Source organism: Globicephala melas, chromosome 1 (assembly GCF_963455315.2).
Source record: "Globicephala melas chromosome 1, mGloMel1.2, whole genome shotgun sequence".
NCBI classification, from domain to species: Eukaryota; Metazoa; Chordata; class Mammalia; order Artiodactyla; family Delphinidae; genus Globicephala; species Globicephala melas.
In genome coordinates, this window is record NC_083314.1 from 165,175,710 (window position 1) to 165,195,693 (window position 19,984).

At 48.5% G+C, this 19,984-nt stretch overlaps 1 protein-coding gene and 1 non-coding gene across 3 annotated transcripts in view; both read left to right on the plus strand.

Moving 5' to 3' along the window:
* MECR (mitochondrial trans-2-enoyl-CoA reductase) overlaps window positions 1–19,984 on the plus strand; it is a 36,593-nt gene that overhangs the window by 1,137 nt on the left and 15,472 nt on the right. For both annotated transcript variants that reach the window (XM_030871891.2, XM_060308960.1), the window contains exons 2-3: window positions 12,908–13,005; window positions 13,463–13,594. In XM_030871891.2, coding sequence (XP_030727751.2) covers window positions 12,908–13,005; window positions 13,463–13,594 — 230 coding nt within the window. The remainder of the gene's footprint in view (window positions 1–12,907; window positions 13,006–13,462; window positions 13,595–19,984) is intronic.
* On the plus strand, window positions 841–944 carry LOC115867223 (U6 spliceosomal RNA). The gene has a single exon (XR_004045011.1). It is a non-coding gene; the product is annotated as a U6 spliceosomal RNA (small nuclear RNA).

A 19,984-nucleotide genomic window follows, 5' to 3' on the forward strand; every position in this document is an offset into this window, starting at 1 on the left:
GTGGTTGAGAGTCCGCCTGCCGATGCAGGGGACACGGGTTCGTGCCCCATTCCGGGAAGATCCCACATGCCGCAGAGCGGCTGGGCCCGTGAGCCATGGCCGCTGAGCCTGCGCGTCCGGAGCCTGTGCTCCGCAACGGGAGAGGCCACAACAGTGAGAGGCCTGCGTTCCGCAAAAAAAAAAAAAAAAACCCAAAAAACAAAAGAGCTAGTAGGGTCACTAGTGGCGCTAGGGCAAAAGCATGGGTCTGGAGTCAGAAGACCTGGGGTCAAATCCTTGCCTCCCTGTCCTGGCTGTGTGTGTTTGGCAAGTTACTGAGATTCTCTAAGCCTCGGTTTCATCACATTTAAAAATGGAGACAATGTAGTCATAGCTCATAGTGCTAATCAGCTGCAATAAAAGGAATGCTCTTCACCAGAAAACACCTGCATACTCTCTTGCAGTCCCTTATTTCCAATTCTTCGATTCCCAGCAAATGGTTTGATTGTTTTCCAAAGGTCAGGCCAACAAGGAGTTATTTTCATGATTAAAATACAGGCTAGAGGGCTTCCCTGGTGGCGCAGTGGTTAAGAATCCGCCTGCCAATGCAGGGGACACGGGTCTGAGCCCTGGTCCGGGAAGATCCCATATGCCAAGGAGCAACTAAGCCCATGCGCCACAACTACTGAGCCTGCGCTCTAGAGCCTGTGCACCACAACTACTGAGCCCACGTGCCACAACTACTGAAGTCCGTGCTTTACAACAAGAGAAGCCACCACAATGAGGAGCCCGCACACAGCAAAGAAGACCCAACACAGCCATAAATAAATAAATTTATTTAAAAAAAAAATACAGGCTAGAGTGCTGGCTTCAGCAGCACATATACTAAAATTGGAACGATACAGAGATTAGCATGGTCCCTGCGCAAGGATGACATGCAAATTTGTGAAGTGTTCCATATTTTTACTTAAAAAAAAAAAAATACAAGCTAGGTGTTTTGACAGCCAAAGGGGTTAAGCCTCAGATAATTTCACAGTCATGCACTCAGCCTAGCCACATCCACCATTAGAGCAATTGAAAAGAATGTTGAGAAGACACATCAGTCAATAAACCCCAATTTGTATGTTGATCATAGGTAATCACCATGTTGGGAAGACAACTCCCTGAGGATTGCTGTAATGAGTTGGTAAAGTTCTGATGAACACTCTTTTTCCGAGAGTGCACCCCAAACAGGAACGATGTAGTGCCTCTCTCACAGGCTTGTCATTTATGCGTCTGGTGCAGGACCTGCCACAAAATAGGAGCTGCAAAAACGTTTGTTGAATGTGAATCTAATTTCTGTAATAAGTGCACCTTTTATTGAGTTCTGTGGTGATGAGGAAGGCGTCTCCAATGTGCAGGGACCTGTGAAAAGGCCTGGGAAGGTTAGGCAGCTGAGTGCAGCTGCCTCCTGATTGATTCCCTCCCCTTGGAGAGTCAGGGAAGCTAGAACAGACCGGTCTGGTTGCAGATGCCACTTAGGGAAGAAAGACCGCTTGTCTTCTTGTGTGGGACCCTGATAATTTCCGGGAAGTTCAAGACATGATACTTCCACGAAGCATTGTATTCAAGCTTCGCCTCACATCTCAGTCACCTGTGGCACTTATGGAAACTATGTATTCCCAGGTGCCACTCCCGAGGTACGTAGCAGGTCTAGAACAGCCCTAAACATCTGAGTTTTTAAAGCTCTCCAAGTGACTCTGATGCCTAGGCCAGGGTTGAAAACCATTGCCCTGTGGATACGGATTGTCAGGCACGCAGTAATTCTCTCCGCCCCTGAAGGGCAGCTTTCCCTCCTGACCCAGATTCAGGTGACCTGACTTGATCGTGTGTGGACTGAGGCCAGAGGCTGGGATTCTCTTCTTTGTAGTCATGTCTTAGGTGGTTTAGGGTAACCACGCTGTCACAGAAAGAATCAGGTGTCCTTTAAACATCCTGGTGACTGGATGTGTCAGGTTACACCAGGTGGGGTCATGGTGTCTGAGCAGAGTCCGAGCAGAGTATTCCCCGACCTGCTGTGGTTTGCGATACTTGCACTGTGGGCGGAGCTCTGGGAACAGCAGGGAGGGAAGGAGAAAGAGTCTGCTCAGATCTGAGAGGTTGCAGAACTCCTCAGAATGCGGCCTCCAGGGACCTCCTGTTCTTGTGTCAACATTCTGAATGTCCCTCTCTTCATTCCTCTTGGCCCCAAACATTCCAGCTGTTCTCTACTAAGGCCTTTTCCTTTGGTCTCTTAGAGTTTCTTTCTTTTATGCCCAAAATGAATCCCCTAAATAAGCACTTGGGCCTTTTTCATGTAAAGAATTGAACTGCTGACCTAAATGAAGCAAGACTGCAGGAGAAAATTACAAAGATGGGAGAATTACAAACATTCCAGAACTTTCAGAGGTCCCCATGACCATCAGCCCTCATGCAGAGTTCTGGATTCTCTATGACATAATTCCAAGAAACTCCAATGTCCTCTTTCCTTTTGTTCCTGGAAGTCCCATTTTAGAACTTGGTGTTCTCTGGATCTTATAGTAAAAACAGCTCTCATTTATTGTGTACATACCATGAGGCAGGCATTGGGCTAAGTTCTCCACGTATATTATGGATTTTAAGAATCACAGTAGGGGCTTCCCTGGTAGCGCAGTGGTTAAGAATCTGCCTGCCAATGCAGAGGACACGGGTTCAAGCCCTGATCCGGGAAGATCCCACATGCCACAGAGCAACTAAGCCCGTGTGCCACAACTACTGAGCCCGTGAGCCACAACTACTGAAACCCATGCACCTAGAGCCTGTGCTCTGCAACAAGAGAAGCCCGCACACCACAACGAAGAGTGGCCCCCACTCACCGCAACTAGAGAAAGCCCGCTCGCAGCAACGAAGACCCAACGCAGCCAAAAATAAATAAATAGAATAAATAAATTTATTTTTTAAAATTAAATTTTAAAAATAAATAAAAATCACAGTAACCCAGTTTGCTCATTGCTATCACCATTTTACAGATAAGAGAACTGAGGCTCAAGACACTTGAAAGTCACTCGCCCAAGATCATACAACTAGGATGTCCCTTCTTTACTAAAGGTCCATGATATAGACATAGGCCTGAAGAAACAATGACAGTCATTGCAAATGTTTTTTGAGCATGAGATGGAGTATAATACTGGGAAGAAGATAGGTCGGAAGAGAAGGCGAAATTCTAGGTCATTCAGGTGACCCCAAGTCTCTGCTCTTCATAGGACGCACAGCCCCCTCCCCACCCCCAGGGAAGATGGTAGGAATGCTATCCTCTGTCTCGTCCCCTTTTCAGGATCCTGAGATTTTCATAAAACAGCATCCTAGTCATCATGGCTTTCTCACCTGCCTGCTGCTAGCACAGAATGAAATGAAGCTGTGAAACCTTTGGACAAATACCCTTTCTGTCTTAGCCAGATGGAATTTGGGGGAGCATGTGGTGGGGACCCAGGTTGTATAGGTGGTGAGTTCTCACTGTAGGGCACTGTTTACTCTCAGGGGATTTCTTCTTTTTTACAGTTGATGTCAGTGTTTAAAACCAAAACTCTGTGCAAATGACTTGGTTTTTAAACCAGAATTACAGTACTTTGAAAAAAAATTTAGCATTCTGGTTTGGCACCCTAAGAACTGGTATTTGTTTGCTTGTTTGTCTCCTGGAGCTATTTTCTGTGGTCATGAATGGAGGAGAGGACAGAACTCATTGTGCACCTACCATGTGAACCAGCATTTATTCTTCGAGGGCCTACTGAGCGCTAGGTGCTGAAGGCGCAGAGATTGATAATCTGTGGCCTTTTCCCTCAAGGAGCTCACATTCTAGTCCAGGAGATGATCCAGGGGGTAAGTGCTATGATATCTATGTTCAGAGTCTGTGGACACCCAGAAGATGAGCACCCGACCCTACCCCCTCGGGGTGGTCAGAATGCTTTCTCTGAAGACATGAGATCTAAGTTGAGTCCCCCAGAAGATCAGGTGAGCCATATATAAGGAGGGAAAGTAGAAGAACCTGCATGGGCAGAAGCCCAGAGGGAAGAGAAAATGTGGTGTGTCTGACTAAGGAATATTCGCTGGGCGCCCTCACATGTGATCTTTGAGGGAGGAATCTGTGGAAACAGGCTCAGAAGGGACGAGCCTGAAGTCGCAGGATTCAGACTCAAGCTGGATTTCACATCCTGTGACACCGTTACATTACCTTCCCTCTTGACTTCACATGACGCGGCCGGGTTTGGGGCCCAGCCCTTCTACCCTCTTTTCCTCATTCTTTCCTCTGAGGGTGAAACTTGGCAGCACACCTCTGAGGGATTGCACCGTAGACCAGGGCTTTCCAACGTGCAGAGTGTCTGGGAGGAAGTTCTTATCATCCGGCCCTCTCCTAGCAGCTCCTGCAAGCACGCTGGTGTGATTCCAGGTCTTTCCCACCCTGGATGGCGTGGGGAGGGTCTTCATTTTAGAGAAGGAAAAGCAAAGATAACATGAGGCTAATCTGTGGCTCAAGGGGTGTCATTGGGGACCACCTGCAAGCGCACTGGCCTGGCTTGTAGTCCCACCCACGCCACTCATTGTTAGATTGAGGACATCACTCCAGTCTCCATTCTTTTCAGTTTTTGTTGTTGTTGTTGTTGTTGTTTTGTTTTGTTTGGGGGGGTGTTATTGAAGTATAGTTGATTTACAATGTTGTGTTAGTTTCTGGTATACAGCAAAGTGATTCGGTTATATATACATATTCTTTTTCATATTGTTTTTCATTATAGATTATTACAGGATACTGAATATAGTTCCCTGTGCTATTCCATTCTTTTCATTTGTTTTTTGATAAAAGAAAGGGGTTGACCAAGGTCAGTAGCAGGAAACATGGGAATGCGTGCCATCCCCCCGCCCTGTCTTCTGTGCCAGTGACAATCTTCACAGCTCCCTTTTCTATGTACCTCAGAACCTACACACCTCTTTGCCTCATTCTCCCCAAACAACACTCTTTCCTGCCAAGACAAGATGAGGCCTCAGCACCCTTCTCAACATTATCCTGCAGCCGTGGAAATGGTTCTGAGGCTTGAGTCCTCTGATCCAACAATTGTCCAGCTCCGGCAAGTCTGTGAAGCTGAAGCAGGTGTTGGACTGCCTGCTCGCCAGTGTTTGCTCCAGGGAGCAACGATGTGACTTGAAATAAGGGGTCCTGGGCACAAGATTTCACCAAGGGCCCCCTTTGCCATTGGTTAGTTACACAATCAGAGGCCTAGCAGGCAGGGGCTGCATGGTCATCGTCCTACCCATCAAAGAGAAAAGCAGCTGCAGGCGGGGCCTCTGCCCCCTGCTGTGGCCCAGTCGTGCTCTCTGAGGCAGCAAGGAGAGTTAGGCCTCAGCAGACTAAGCAGCAGACTCTCTGCAGCTCCCTTCACGCAAGTTTCCTGATGTCAGCAGATGTAGAATGTTATGGGGCTCGCAACCTTCCTGGTCATCTTAGCTGAGGGAAGTAGGAGATTGAGAGGGTAGGGAGAGGGTTTCTTTGCCAACCCTGGGTAGAAACTTGCAGAAGTTGCCATCTGTCTCTGATTCCCTTGCATTCAAAGCGATTGTGCTACAGAACAAAAAGTCCTGAATGGTGGGAAGGCAAGATGACTTGGAGGCAGAGAACCCGGAAGAGGCGCAGGGAGGAAATCGGGAGTGTCCGCACACCACGAAGAAACACAGAACTCGTGAGCTTTGCCCAGGAGAGGCAGAGCGCCCAGGACTCCATGAGAAGCCCCCCAGCTGTGGCCACCAGCATCCCCTGCTTTCTCCACAGTTGCCCGGTTGTGCCCTGCTTATTAACGATTAATCAAATGCCCAGCACTTCACTAAATCACAGAAGGCGGCTTGTTTGTGACCACGGGGACTGCAGACAGACCCGGGAGAGCCACGTAAGACATCAGCTACCTTCCCCCAGTGCTCTGTGATGGAACGCACATTCTTGGCTCTCTGTAATGAGCAGAGGAGAAAGTCTCCGTGGCCCATGACAACTCTTCCTGCGCAAAATGATGAGGGACCACTTTGAGGTGATTGAGTGGAAGATGCAAGATAAGTACAAATGGTTGCTAATTAAATGCGGAAGGCAGGAAAGATATCTTAGCAGAGCTGGCTGATGCCCGCCTTACACGGCCAGCATAACTGAGCCAGGCCCCAGAGTACTGGCCTCTTTTTCCCCTCTCTCAAAAGGCTCTTTCTTCTGCCTGCTTTTGTCTCCCTTGTAGTTCATATGGCATCACAGGTGTACAGCCTTTGCCTCAAAGGAGCCATTGTGACCTTATCCAGTGTGGGATCTGTCGAATGAAGGCAGAGGCATCCCTCCGAGTCGCGTGGCGCCACTACTCACAGGGGAGGGACTGAACAGTCTTGGGAAAGTGTCTTGAGATCCAGCCAGGCTGTGTTTGGGTGCCTCCTTTGCACTCCATAACACAGCCACCAGTTCCTTCGGTGAGTTTAAAGCAAAAAAAAAACAAGAAATTGCTATCATTACACCTGAGGTCCAACTCTGGAATTCAGACTCGGCCCGGTTTTCCTTCCTGTCTCGGCAGAATGGTATTCTTGACGACGCTGTTAGAACTGTCTGCAGGAACAGCAGTGTCTAGTATTGATGGCATTCCGTGGGGCAGGCTGGGGCTGGTCTTCCTGGTGAGACGCAGCTGGACCAACACACCTCCCCCTGCGCAAGCAGCCTGTGTCAGGCCTGTCCCCGCCCTCACCCACCTCTGTCTGCAGCTTCAACTTTCCGTCTCCTGCCCCACTCCCCTTCCCTCCCACTTCTGTGAATTTCAACTGGTGCAGAGCAGCTAGGCTCCCAGAAGACAAAGAAGAGAACTGGGAGCAGGCTGCAGCCCAGTGCAGCACTTTTCAAACTGCTGTCTGGGGTACTCAGTGTGCTGTGAGGGTAGTGTTCTCAGCTGAGTTAACTCTGGAAACTCTGGGTTACACAAAGCCACGTGGGTTTCTTTACTGGAGGACTTCTCAGAGCCTTTATGACTCTAATGTGCAGTTTGAATCTTATAAAGGGAGTTTAGTAGGCAGCGTTTCCCAAAAGTATTGGACCCCAGGGAATACCTATTAATATCTCCCAGGACAGAGATTCCACACACACAGTGTAGGGGATGCCGGCTTAGTATTCGACAGTCTGAGCTTTGGAGTCAAGCTTAAGATCAAGTCTTGCCACTTACTAACAGCTTAACCTTGGGCAAGTTACTTAACTTCTCTGAGCTTCAGTTCCCATCTGAAAATTGGGGTGACAACACCCTCCAGACAACTTGAGGACTCAACAGCATCTTGTATATGAACGCTAAGCACAGTGTCTGGAGCTTTAATTGTCCAGCCAGATCACCCAGAATAAGTTTATCTACTATCCTAGACTCCACCTACACGCAGCTGACTCACCTCTGTGTGTCCAGTGCAGAGCACCCTCTGCTGCATTCCGTACTGCAGGCCACCTGCTTCAGGCTCCAGATGTAACACCTTCCTCCCCACTCCAAGCCACTCTTCTTTCCTCCTATCTCAACATCCAGTTGCCCAAGCCTGGGAGCCATCAAAGACTCCCCAGCCACCCCCATGGAGTCAGTCGCCAAGTGATATCAATGCCACTTTTTATTTAAGAGATTCCAGGTTATCAGATCCTTCTCTCCATTCCCACAACTCCAACCTAGACTGCACCTGTGCCTGGCCTACCATCAGGTCAGATTCTTTACCATTCCCTCTGGCAGGAAATCCTTCGTTTCTCTCAGTCCACCCCATAAGCTCCTGTTTATCCTTCAAGCTTCAGCTAAGATATCACACCTTCCGAAGTCCCTTTGGTAACCCTTTGCTATCCCTCCGGCTGGTCACACACTCAGTTGGCTTTAGCACTACAAGCGCCCTCCCAGTGTTTCCACATGTGAGTCCCCACGCCATCAATCTCCTGGGCAGGAGATACTATTTTTTTCATCTTTAAAGCCCTTGGCACAGTCCCTGGCACTTAGTAGGACTGTTGATAAATATTTGTTTAATTAAATTTACTTGAATTTTCCGAAAAGTTGCCATCTTCCTTTGAGTGATTCATTGATTTTTTTCAGAGGTATAGCCAGCTGTTTCAGAGGTTTCCTTGGATATTCCCACCTCTGACAACAGCTAACATTTCTTCAGCATCTACTGTGTATCAGGTACTCTAGCAAGTGCTTTATGTCCATTAACTCACCTAATCCATGAGCTGACTTCTAGTGTTCTCCCATTCCACAGATGAGTACTGTGAGGTTCAGCTAGCTGGTCGATGACTGAGGTAGGATTCACACCGAGGACTACCTGTTTCACTCCAAATCCATGTTCTACCCTTCATCTATGAACTGAGAGCTACCTGTATTCTTATCCTGACCACGGTCATCTAGATTTTTAAGAATTACAAACGTACTGCAAATTTGATCTGCACTCTCCTGTGAGGAAAAGAGGCATGGGTTTTTGCTTAGATTGAACTCCCTTAAGGATAATCTCCATTTTTATTTGTACCCATCATTCAGCGGTATTTTCCTAAACAGCCCAGGACCAGGGAGAGCAAGTACCAGCCTCAGTAGCTAAGTCCTTGGGGTGTGAGCCCCTCCCCTGACGCCCTGACTGTCGCTTTTGCACCACATTTTCTCACTAAAGAGGAAAATGGGACAATTTCTTTAAGAAGCATTCTCCAGCACTGTTGTGGTCCCAGATGCTGTGCTGAACACTGAGTTAAGACTAAAAGTTCTCTGCCCTCCGTGAGCTTACAGCCTAGTAGGGAGACAACACACATTCTGACTTTAAAACTGAGTGATAAGTAAAAAGTACCCTGAACTGAGTCTGAAAGACCTGGATTCAAATCCGAAGTCGTATCTGCACTCCAAAATCCAGAAAGCTCTGAAAACTAGCAGTTTCGTTTTTTCATAACTCATTTGGAGGCAAAACCTAATCTGGAGTGAGGTTTTTATATGGTCACTGTTCAACCCACTTAGTGTGAATATTCCTACTTTTTGCTTCAGGAACAATGTGTCTGATGGGAGTGCTGCCTGTCCCCTAGGGAGGGGTGCAGCTAACACACGGGCCTGAACTCTGGAGGACATCCGGCCCCAGGAGTTGGAAAAGGAATGTGAATTTATGCTTTGTGATCAGTTGAAAAAAATTATGAAAAGACTTCATAAACTAGATGGTCTTAAATGGCATAGTCACCCCCATCTGTGTAATGGGAGCACTGAAGGGTGGAGCAAGTGATTTTTTTCAGGGCCAAGAAGAGGGTCAAAAGATGCTTTAGGGGACAAAAAAACAAACAACCCAATCCAAAAATGGGCAGAAGACCTAAATAGACATTTCTCCAAAGAAGATATACAGACTGCCAACAAACACATGAAAGAATGCTCAACATCATTAATCATTAGAGAAATGCAAATCAAAACTACAATGAGATATCATCTCACACCAGTCAGAATGGCCATCATCAAAAAATCTAGAAACAATAAATGCTGGAGAGGGTGTGGAGAAAAGGGAACACTCTTGCACTGCTGGTGGGAGTGTGAATTGGTTCAGCCACTATGGAGAACAGTATGGAGGTTCCTTAAAAAACTACAAATAGAACTACCATATGACCCAGCAATCCCACTACTGGGCATATACCCTGAGAAAACCAAAATTCAAAAAGAGTCATGTACCAAAATGTTCATTGCAGCTCTATTTACAATAGCCCGGAGATGGAAACAACCTAAGTGTCCATCATCGGATGAATGGATAAAGAAGATGTGGCACATATATACAATGGAATATTACTCAGCCATAAAAAGAAACGAAATTGAGCTATTTGTAATGAGGTGGATAGACCTAGAGTCTGTCATGCAGAGTGAAGTAAGTCAGAAAGAAAAAGACAAATACCGTATGCTAACACATATATATGGAATTTAAGAAGAAAAAAAATGTCATGAAGAACCTAGGGGTAAGACAGGAATAAAGACACAGACCTACTGGAGAACGGACTTGAGGATATGGGGAGGGGGAAGGGTGAGCTGTGACAGGGCGAGAGTGAGTCATGGACATGTACACACTAACAAACGTAAGGTAGATAGCTAGTGGGAAGCAGCCGCATGGCACAGGGATATCGGCTCGGTGCTTTGTGACCGCCTAGGAGGGGTGGGATAGGGAGGGTGGGAGGGAGGGAGACGCAAGAGGGAAGAGATATGGGAACATATGTATATGTATAACTGATCCACTTTGTTATAAAGCAGAAACTAACACACCATTGTAAAGCAATTATACCCCAATAAAGATGTTAAAAAAAAAATAATATATCATGACAAAAAAAAAAGATGCTTTAGGGGAAGTAAAATTTCAGCCAGGTCCTAAAGGGTGAGTTCAATTTCTCACTTTGCAGAGAAGCTGTGGAAAAGGAATTCTGGGCTGAGGGAAGAGCGTGTAGAAAATGTGCAGGAAAAAAATGTCTTTAAGTAGCTTGAGCACGTGGACTCTGTCAGCTTACAGAAAAACTCTGATTATCTGTCAAACTGCAAGAGAGAAGCAGTACAGATGATATAAAGGGGCAGCTAGTCCACAATCCATTTGCTCTGGGCAGGATTTTTCTCTGGAGGGCAGACTTACATATGTGTTCACAGAGAAACAGTGCCGTCTGGGCTGACGCCTCCCTCCTTATCCTGGTGGAGAGGCTGTGGAGCCCTCCCCCTGGCCCCCAGCTCCCCAAGCAGGCCCAGCAATGGTCAAGGCTGCCCACTACTCCAGGCTTCTCTTGCAGCCCTCTGCGTGGTGTGGGGTCAGCCCTTCACCTGCCGGCTTCTCTAGCGTCAGACTGCCAGGTTCAAACCGTATCAGCCACATAACGACTTTTGGTGGCCTGAAACAAGTTATTTATTGCGCCTTTGTTCCTCCGCTGTAAAATCAGAATAATACGAAAGCTCACACGGAAAGCACTCAGCTGCGTGCCTGACTGGTACATACTCAAACAGTAGTTATTATTATTACGAGGACTCTCCCTCCTCCAGCTACGTATAAATACATACATTCCGGGCTTCCCTGGTGGCGCAGTGGTTGAGAGTTCACCTGCCAGTGCAGGGGACACGGGTTCGTGCCTCCGCCCAAGAGGATCCCACATGCCACAGAGCGGCTGGTCCCGTGAGCCATGGCCGCTGAGCCTGCGCGTCCGGAGCCTGTGCTCCGCAACGGAAGAGGCCACAACAGTGAGAGGCCCGCGTACCGCAAAAAACAAAAACAAAAACATACATTCCTTAATACTTAACCTAAAAGGGGGAAAAAAAGCCCTTTCTGTATTCTCTCTGCCCTGGTCATCAACTCCTTCCTAGTTAACCATTTTCTGTAGAGAGTGTTTTTATTTTGATTTTTTGCAGCTGTTTCTCAATCATGGTAAAGCATGGCCTCCCTTACTTTGGTCATAATCCAGTACAGGGATTCCCACGTTGGGTCCCCAGGGGTCCTCGTAGGCAGTCAGAGGGATTCCCATGCTCATTTCAGGTACTGGTTTAGAGCAAGGTAAGTAAGAGAGCCAACTCTTAAAGTGGATAAGCCCCACCCTGACCAATTCTCTTACACTGCGTAAGTTTCATCATCTCCAGGAGCCTTCATTTCCTGCTTGATAGAATGGGAATAGTCATACTTTCATCACAGGGGTGTTACACTTAGATTATGTGTTTAAAGCACTTAGCACAGGTGTGTTATACCTGGTGTATAATAAACACCTCACAAATGCCTGCCACAATTATTACTACTTAGTACGAGCGATTTCTTAGAAATCACACTTTTACCCCAAGTGGAGCCTCAGGTATAATTAAAAGATCAGATTTCAGCAGGAAGTGGGTGGAATTACATCAGCTTAGTGCAGTGACACTGTTGCCTAATGCTAAGAACCTCTGGTTGGCTTTTATATCTGCCTTTGGTGAGTAAAAATAAGGAGAATTATTAACAAGTACATTTGGGCAGAGAAAAGCACTGCAAACATGAAGTCTCAGAGGTATGGAGAGAGACAGAAAAGGAATCTCTGATAATTAAAAGTCATGAGGATCCATTGGTCTAATACACTGATCAGTCCTTTCTGGTTGGAAGGTCTCCTTTTATTAAAAAAAAAAAAAAGCAGCACATGGGCATTGCCACTGGGCAGGTTTTACCCATTAACCAACATTCCAGTGGATAAAGACGTTAGTCCCCTGATGTCTACAGCACACCCACTGTGAGTACTCTGAGTTACCACACAGGCTTGAAATGGGAAGAGCTCTTGGAAGTGATCAAATGCAAGTGGGGGGGAGGGTGGCATCACCCCCATTTTACAAATGGAGAAACGAAGGCCTAGAGCAGGGAAGAAACCTGCCTGCAGTGACGCAGCCATCCTTTGATGGAGTTTCACACCTGAGGCCCGCAGCTCTCCATCCAGCATCCTTTCTGACAGACCAGATCCTCATCCAGAAGGGACATCCTTCCAGGGGGTGAACCACAGTCACCCAGGGAGTTCTTTCCCAACTCCATGGGCCGTCTCTATTTCCCTCACCACTTGGGGTGCCCCTTATCTAGAGATTCTGATTCAGTAGGTCAGCCCTGGGGCCTGAGAAGCCATAATATTAGTATACCAGGTGATTCTTAGCATCGCTAACCACTACTAAACAATGCCCAAAGGAGTTTTAGCTATTTTCTGCGCTAGAGTGGGTGGTGGAGTGGAAAGGTCACTAGGGACTTTCCATTTGCAGTTAATGAGCATTACTCTGTGTCCTGTACTAATTCCTTATAGCTCCTCTCTTTCTTAACAACCCTAATTCCTGGGCACACAATGGCAGCTCAAAAATGTTGCTGCCTGACCTACTTTGGGGAGATGATTTGAGCAAAAGACTCCCTGGCTAGCCTGGCTGACATGAACATCTCTCTCTGGCTTTGTGCTTAGACTGAAGAACCTGGAGCTGGCTGCTGTGGGCGGATCAGACGTCCATGTGAAGATGCTGGCAGCCCCTGTCAATCCATCTGACATTAATATGATCCAAGGTAACCTTGGTTTCTGTGGCTTATGTTAATTGGCTTTTTTGCTTAGCCGCCACCTCGGTTTCATTCCTCCACAGGTGTGGGTGTGAAATTCTTGTGATTAGCAGCAGCTGTTCTCCAGATGAGCCGTCTACAGGCCGTGTGAGCCCTCTCTGGCCTCCCCTCCCTGGAATGTGAGGCTTTTTGAGTTAGGAAGATTGCAGCGGGGAGCAAACCAACCCTTGTGAAGTGTGCGATATGCCGGGCTCATTTCCTACATTATCTAATCTTCATAATAACCATGAAGCTGAGGAGTATTATCCCCCTTTACAGATGAAGAAGCTCGGGCTCAGAGAGGTTGGTTAGTTACACAGCCGGTCAGAGGCAGAGGCCAGAACAGGCTGAGGTCTGTCTGACTCCGAAGTCCATGCTCTTTCACTGCCCAGGCTTCACTGGATGATGCTGTGCTCTTCTCCCTTAGGAAATTATGGCCTCCTTCCCAAGCTGCCTGCTGTTGGAGGGAATGAAGGTGTTGGACAGGTCGTAGCAGTGGGCAGCAGTGTGACCAGGGTGAAGCCAGGAGACTGGGTGATTCCAGCGAATGCTGGTTTGGGTGAGTTTCTCCAGGTGTCTGCAGCTTTTTGTTGTTTCAGATCCTGTTTCACCCGCGAGATACACGTCCGTTCGTTGTCTCTGTAAGTAAGCAGCACAGGGTTTATTATTAAGTCCATATACCCACCTCCAGTGGGGATGGAAGCTGGACCAGGAGAGCGGCAGTTCTGTGTCTTTTGCTCAGGAGGTGACACACCTGCTCTCATCACTGTGGGCGCATGTTGATTGGAGCTATGAGTCTCTGAATCCCTACATCCCTAGGGAATGTAGGGTGCAATGAGGAATCAAATAAGACAGCCCCTTCCCTCCAGGAGGTTAAAACCTAATTGAAGAAATCTCCAAACCAGCAACCTCCGTAAAGGGAGTGCTGCAAGTTCACAGGAAGCCGAGGACACTTCTGGCGACTCTGTGTGAGAGAGACACGGTCTTAAGGAAGGATCAGGGCTTCGTGGAGGAGGCTTCATTGGAAGGGACCTTTGATGGATGAATTTTGGTAGGTAGAGATGCGCTCCAAATCGTGGCATTTAGAGGAAACGAAATGAGCAAAGACACAAGGGTGAGTTTGGGAAATGGAGGAGAACCCAGTGTAGCCACAGCAGAGGATGAGCATGTGAGAGAGGACTGCAAAAGTGAAGGGGAGGTTACAGAGCAGGTGGGGCCGCCTGGGGAAGGCCCTGCGAAAGCCATGCTGAGAGTTAGGGTTTTCTGTGACATGTGGTAAAGAGTCTTTGGTGAGATTTGTGTTTTCGTACTTGGTCGTTTTTGAGGCACAAACGTTATACAGATAGATCCTGACAGGAGCCACAAGAGGGAAGCAGGGCTGACATCCACCCCATTGGACATACGAAGAACTGAAACCTAAGAAGAAGCCCTTGTCCAAATGCAAACAGCTAACTAAAAGGAGAGCCCCTTGGACTCTTGTCTCCTCCGTTTTTCCCACTACACTCCAATGGGAGGACCCTTTGGGTTATAACTTGCAGAGAGTCAACTCAAACTTGTTTTATCAGAAAAGAAGTTAATTGGTTTGTGGAACTGGGAAGTGCAAGAGATGGAAGGCTTCAGGCACAGCTGGATCCAGAAACACCAATGCTATGAGACCTCTTTCTCTTATTCTCATTAGCTCTCCAATGGGATCTCCCCACACAGTGATATAGGAATAGCAACAAATATTGACCACTCCCTTTGTACCAGGCACTGTTGTAAGCACTTTACCTATATTTACTCAGTCATTCCCACAACATGATGTAGATACTGTTATCATTCCCATTATGCAGATGAGACTACAGTAAATGTAAAGGATTAAGCAATTTGTCCAAGGTCACCCGGCCAATAAGTGGTGGAGGTAAGATTCAGACCCACTCTGATATATACCTTTCATAGATGGCCACCAGCAGCCTGAGGTTTACATCATCCTGAGAGCAAACGAAGAAGCATGTCCTCTACAATGTGTCCAATACAACCATATCCATCCCCCAGAAGGGCTCTGACCAGCCCTGTCTGGATCCTTGCCCATCCATGAACCTATCACTAGCGGGTGGGCTTAGGCCACTCCAATTGCCCTGGTTGAGTCTCTTGCCAACCTCTGTGGTACAGAGAGTGAGGCCTTGTGGTCGACAACCCCAGAGGTTAGGAAGGAGCAGTTCTAGAAAGAAAAATGTACCAGGCGAGAGAAGACAGCACCAGGAGTCTACTAGAAGTTCTTTCCTTCTCTGAGATCAGGGAAGTGCCAAGAACGGCCCCACCCTCTCCGAAAGTCCCCTGGCAGTGAACGAGCACAGCCAGGTGAGCAAATTGAGATGTGTAAGGATTCACTGGATACTGACTGGTGCTTCGGGCCAGCCCCCGTGCAGAGTGACGGGCACACAACGTGGGTCAGACACAGTCTCTGCCCTCAAAGTGCTCTTGGCTGGGAGTGGGAAAAGAGCACTTAATACAGTGCAGTGTAATGAGTGGTGTAATCACAGGATGAACACAAAGGCAAGAGTTCCCTATCTTGGGAAGCATTAGGAAAGGCTTCTCAGAGAAGTGATGCTTGAACTGGGTCTGGAAGACAGTAGAAGTACAGCCAGGGGAGGAAGGGCTTCCCAGGCAGGGAATGCGGCATGGGCAAAGGTGTGGTGATGGAGAAGGCAGGGCATCATCACACTGCAGGTAGCTCAGTATGGCTGGGTCATGGGTGGATAGGGAGAAGAGGCCGGAGGGGTCGGCTGGGACCTGGTCGTGCAGGGCTCGCATCCACAGTCACTGGGGGCCTGATGAAGAGTGAACATGAGGAATGATTTGATCAGATCTGTGCAGTGCAGAGAATACTCTGGAAGGGCAGAGGGTGGAGGCAGGAAGCCAGTGAGGAGGTGGCTGAGCAATCCACGCTTCAGACGGTGAGGGCCTGAGCCAGTGGTGCTGTAGGACTGGAGCGACGGGGTGGGCCTAGAAGCTTGGTGAGGTTGGAGAGAATAAAGGACATGTGCCAGGTGTGTGCGTAATCGCACGTGTGGGGGGGGTGATAGCCAGAGCAGGGATTTCTCCCCGGAGGAAAGGTGATTCTTTTAAAGCAGTCGGAGAGGATGGGGGTGAGGATTTTATCATTGTCAGGATGCTAATTAACTCAGTTTATTCAGTAAACATGTTGTGAGCATCTGAGGGTGCCAGGCTCTAACATACAGCAGTGAACAGGCATGGTCTTTCTTCTAGTGAAGACTGCCGTTTAGTAGAGTAGCGGTCATTAAAGAGATAAGTCCTCAACTGGCCAGATCTTGGGCATTTTTCATACACTGAGCTACTCAGCTGTTGCTGCGCCTGTAGCCAGCTTTTTCCCACATGCAACCAATCCCAAGGGAGACAGAGCCAGCTAATGTGTGAACGGGCTTTCTCATTGGAAACACTCAAAGCCCCCTGAGGCAGCATGGGGCATAGCAAGCACTGGCCTGGGAATGAGATACAGGCCCTCCTTCCACCACCAGCACCCCACCACCCCATGACCTTGTTTAAATCACAACTACTTTGAGCCTCAGTTTCCTCATCTCTAAAATGGAGCTAATAGGCGTTGCCTTGTCTGTGTCAACTGAGGGAATACATACAATGATCTTTGCAAACACTAAATTTGCGGCAAACTTTTTTCTTAAAGGGCGAATTAGTAAATATGTTAGGCTTTGCAGGCCATTCCACTTCTACCCAACCTTGCCAATGTAAATAGCCATGAATAATACATTAAAAAGTGGGCTGTGCTCCAATGAAGCTTTATTTACTAAAGCAGGTGGTGAGCCAAGTTTGGCCCGTGGGCCATAGGTTAGGGACCCCTGCGTTAGATGACAGAGATGCTTAAGGGTCAGGTGCACGTGAGTGTGGAATGGGAGTCCTCAGAACTCGGGCCTGGGAATTCAGATCAGAAAAGGAGACCAAGGCATGTTCCACACCTACTGTGTACCCGGCACAATGACAGGCTGTACAATGTCATCACTTAATCTTCACACTACAGTGGGAGTGTTATTCTCTATATTTCATAGATTAGAAAAACTACAACTCAAAAAGGGTGAAGTGATCATTCAAAGTCAACACACCTAGTGAGTGGCAGAGCCAGGGCTTTTAAGCAGGTCTCTCCAACTCCAAAGTCTAAGCATTTCTACTTTAAAGCCCTGGAGGCTGACGTGGGTGCTGCCCCCATCCCATCCCACCCAGGTCCTCTTAAGAAGAGGATTAGGGACTGCCAAGCCCCAGAAATCCGTGTCAAGGGTTGGATTTCCATTGTCCTGCCACTAAGGGGAAGTAGAAAACACCTTTGATTTCACGCACAGAAAGCCATTCACTAAGCGTCTGGCACAGAGCAGAGTACAGTAAACGTTGACTAAGATGAATGAGGGTGATAGTTATGAAGCTGACGCTGAAGATCTGGAAACCAGGCTGCACCAAGCCCAGAGACAGACAAGGCGCCTCCGGGACTCCAAAGCAGTCCTTCAGTTTTTCAACCTCTTATTTTCTCAGCCAGAAATCTACTCTGGGATTGACACAGCCTTTAATGAAGAGTGTTCCTGCCTCCTATCGCCAGCTCCTGGCCCCTAAAGCCCACCTTGGCTCTCCTCTCCTGCAGCACAGCTAGCGGTCTAGGCTGGCCCCTGCTCCCCACACTGGACCACGTAGAGCCAGGGCACTGTCAGAACCCCAGCCGCTGGGTCATGAGTCACAGTCGAGCGCTTTGGAAGGGTGGGCCGAGGGCCCCTGAGACGTCGCAGCCACCAGACGCCAAGCTAGCAGGGCTCCAAGTCTCTCCCTGAGGTGCTTCGCAAGTGCGCGGCAAGCCAGGGCTTGAACCTGCATCTGCCTGACTCTCTGCTTTGTACAGGACCCCGCCTGCACGGGTGAGGACCTGTCACCCAGTGCTGTTGGTGCTATCTTCAAAACATAACTCGAGTCCATCTGCTTTTCCTCATCCCCACTGCCAAAGTCGAGGCAACCATCACCTCACATCTGGGCCCCTCCAGAAGCCCCCTGGTCGGCCTCCCTGTTCCTACTCTGCCCACCCCTCCGCTCCCCCGCCACCGTCTTTTTCACGCAGCAACAAAGTGATCTTAAAGCATAAATCCAATCACCTCAGACTTCTCTAAAATTAGAAGCTTCCTGGAAGCTTCCTGGGACTTCCCTGCCAGTCCAGTGGTTAAGACTCTGCGTTTCCACCGCAGGGAGCACAGGTTCGATCCCTGGTCGGGGAATTAAGATCCCGCATGCCGTGCAGTGTGGCCAAAAAATAAATAAATAAATAAATAAGAAAATTAAAGCTTCCTATCACTAAAATAAAATCCGTTCTTTATGCCATGACCCTGAGCCCTTATGTTTTTCAGACTGCAGGCTGTGACCCATTAGCGAAATCAATCCAGTGGGTTGCAAACAGAATTTTTCTTTTGTTAAAGTTGGTCAGAATAGAACAGAAAATAACAGTACATCACATAGAGTAGGGTAAGTATTTTTCCGTGAAACTTTGGCTTCTGTTATGAATCTGTGTATGTGTACGTGTATTTACGTATGTACGTGTACAGAGTTAGACTGTAACACACGGTTACTGTGAGTCAAGATCATGAAAGCCTGTATGACGTCCGTCCAGCCTGTGCCACGTCGGCCATGTCTCCAGCCACTCTTTCCACCATTCTCTCCCCTCCGGTGTGCATTCTTCCTGCTCCATTCCTATGTCTGTCCTGCCTCAGAGTCTCTGCACGTGCTTCTTCCTCCACTGGAATGTTCTTTGTGGCTTCTGAGAGGCTGCATCTCTATCCTTCAACTCTTAGCCTGTCGCCTTCTCAGAGAAGCTGTCCCTGACTCCCATCTAAAGTAATTCTCTCCTCTCTCTCCCTCCCTCCCTCCCTCCCTCCCTCCCTCTCTCCCTCCCTCTCTCCCTCTCTCCCTCCCTCCCTCCCTCCTGCTCTCCCTCTCTCCCTCTCTCCCTCTCTCCCCCTCTCCCCCTCTCCCCCTCTCTCTCCCTCCCTCCCTCCCTCCCTCCCTCTCTCCCTCTCTCCCTCTCTCCCTCTCTCCCTCTCTCCCTCTCTCCCCCTCTCTCCCCCTCTCCCCCTCTTTCCCCATCTCTCCCTCTCTCTCCCTCCCTCCCTCCCTCCCTCTCTCTCTCTCTCTCTCTCTCCCTCTGTATAACTTAGAATTCTTGTACTTGCTTGTTCGTGTCTCACCTATTCTGCTCCACTGGAGTGAGCACACTGCGAACGTAAGGACTGTGTCGTTGTTGGAGGGGCCTGGCTCACAGCCGGTGCCCGATGAGTATCTGCAGACGGAAGGGGGCAGCCCAGGGAGCTGGGCGACAGGGCAAGTCACAGCCTCAGTTCCTGCCCTGTTGAGTGAGGACTTTTTTTTTTTTTCTTTTTTTTTTGCGGTACGTGGGCCTCTCACTGTTGTGGCCCCTCCCGGAGCACAGGCTCCGGACTCTCAGGCTCAGTGGCCATGGCTCACGGGCCCAGCCGCTCCGCGGCATGTGGGATCTTCCCGGACCGGGGCGCAAACCCGTGTCCCCTGCATCGGCAGGCAGACTCTCAACCACTGCGGCACCAGGGAAGCCCGAGTGAGGACTTTAAATTGGACATTTTATTATTCTTTTGTCTAGAACTGGAATGTGGTCTGGGGGTTAATGAGCATTTTTTTCCAGTTTACAGGATTGTTTCACTTCCCATATCTCATTTGATCTGTGCAACAGTTCTTGGGGGAGGCCAGTCAAGGCTCTTCTTGCCAGTGTCATCTACATATTAGAATAACCAAATCTCAGTGGCTTAGTGCTGTGCTCAGACTAGCAGAGCAGCAAAGCCAGGTCCCACACCCCGGCCTTTGCCTTTGGCTTTCATGCTTTTTTCCATAATACCACCCGAGTCACCCTGCCTTAGGTGAGAATGAGGGCCGAGTGGGA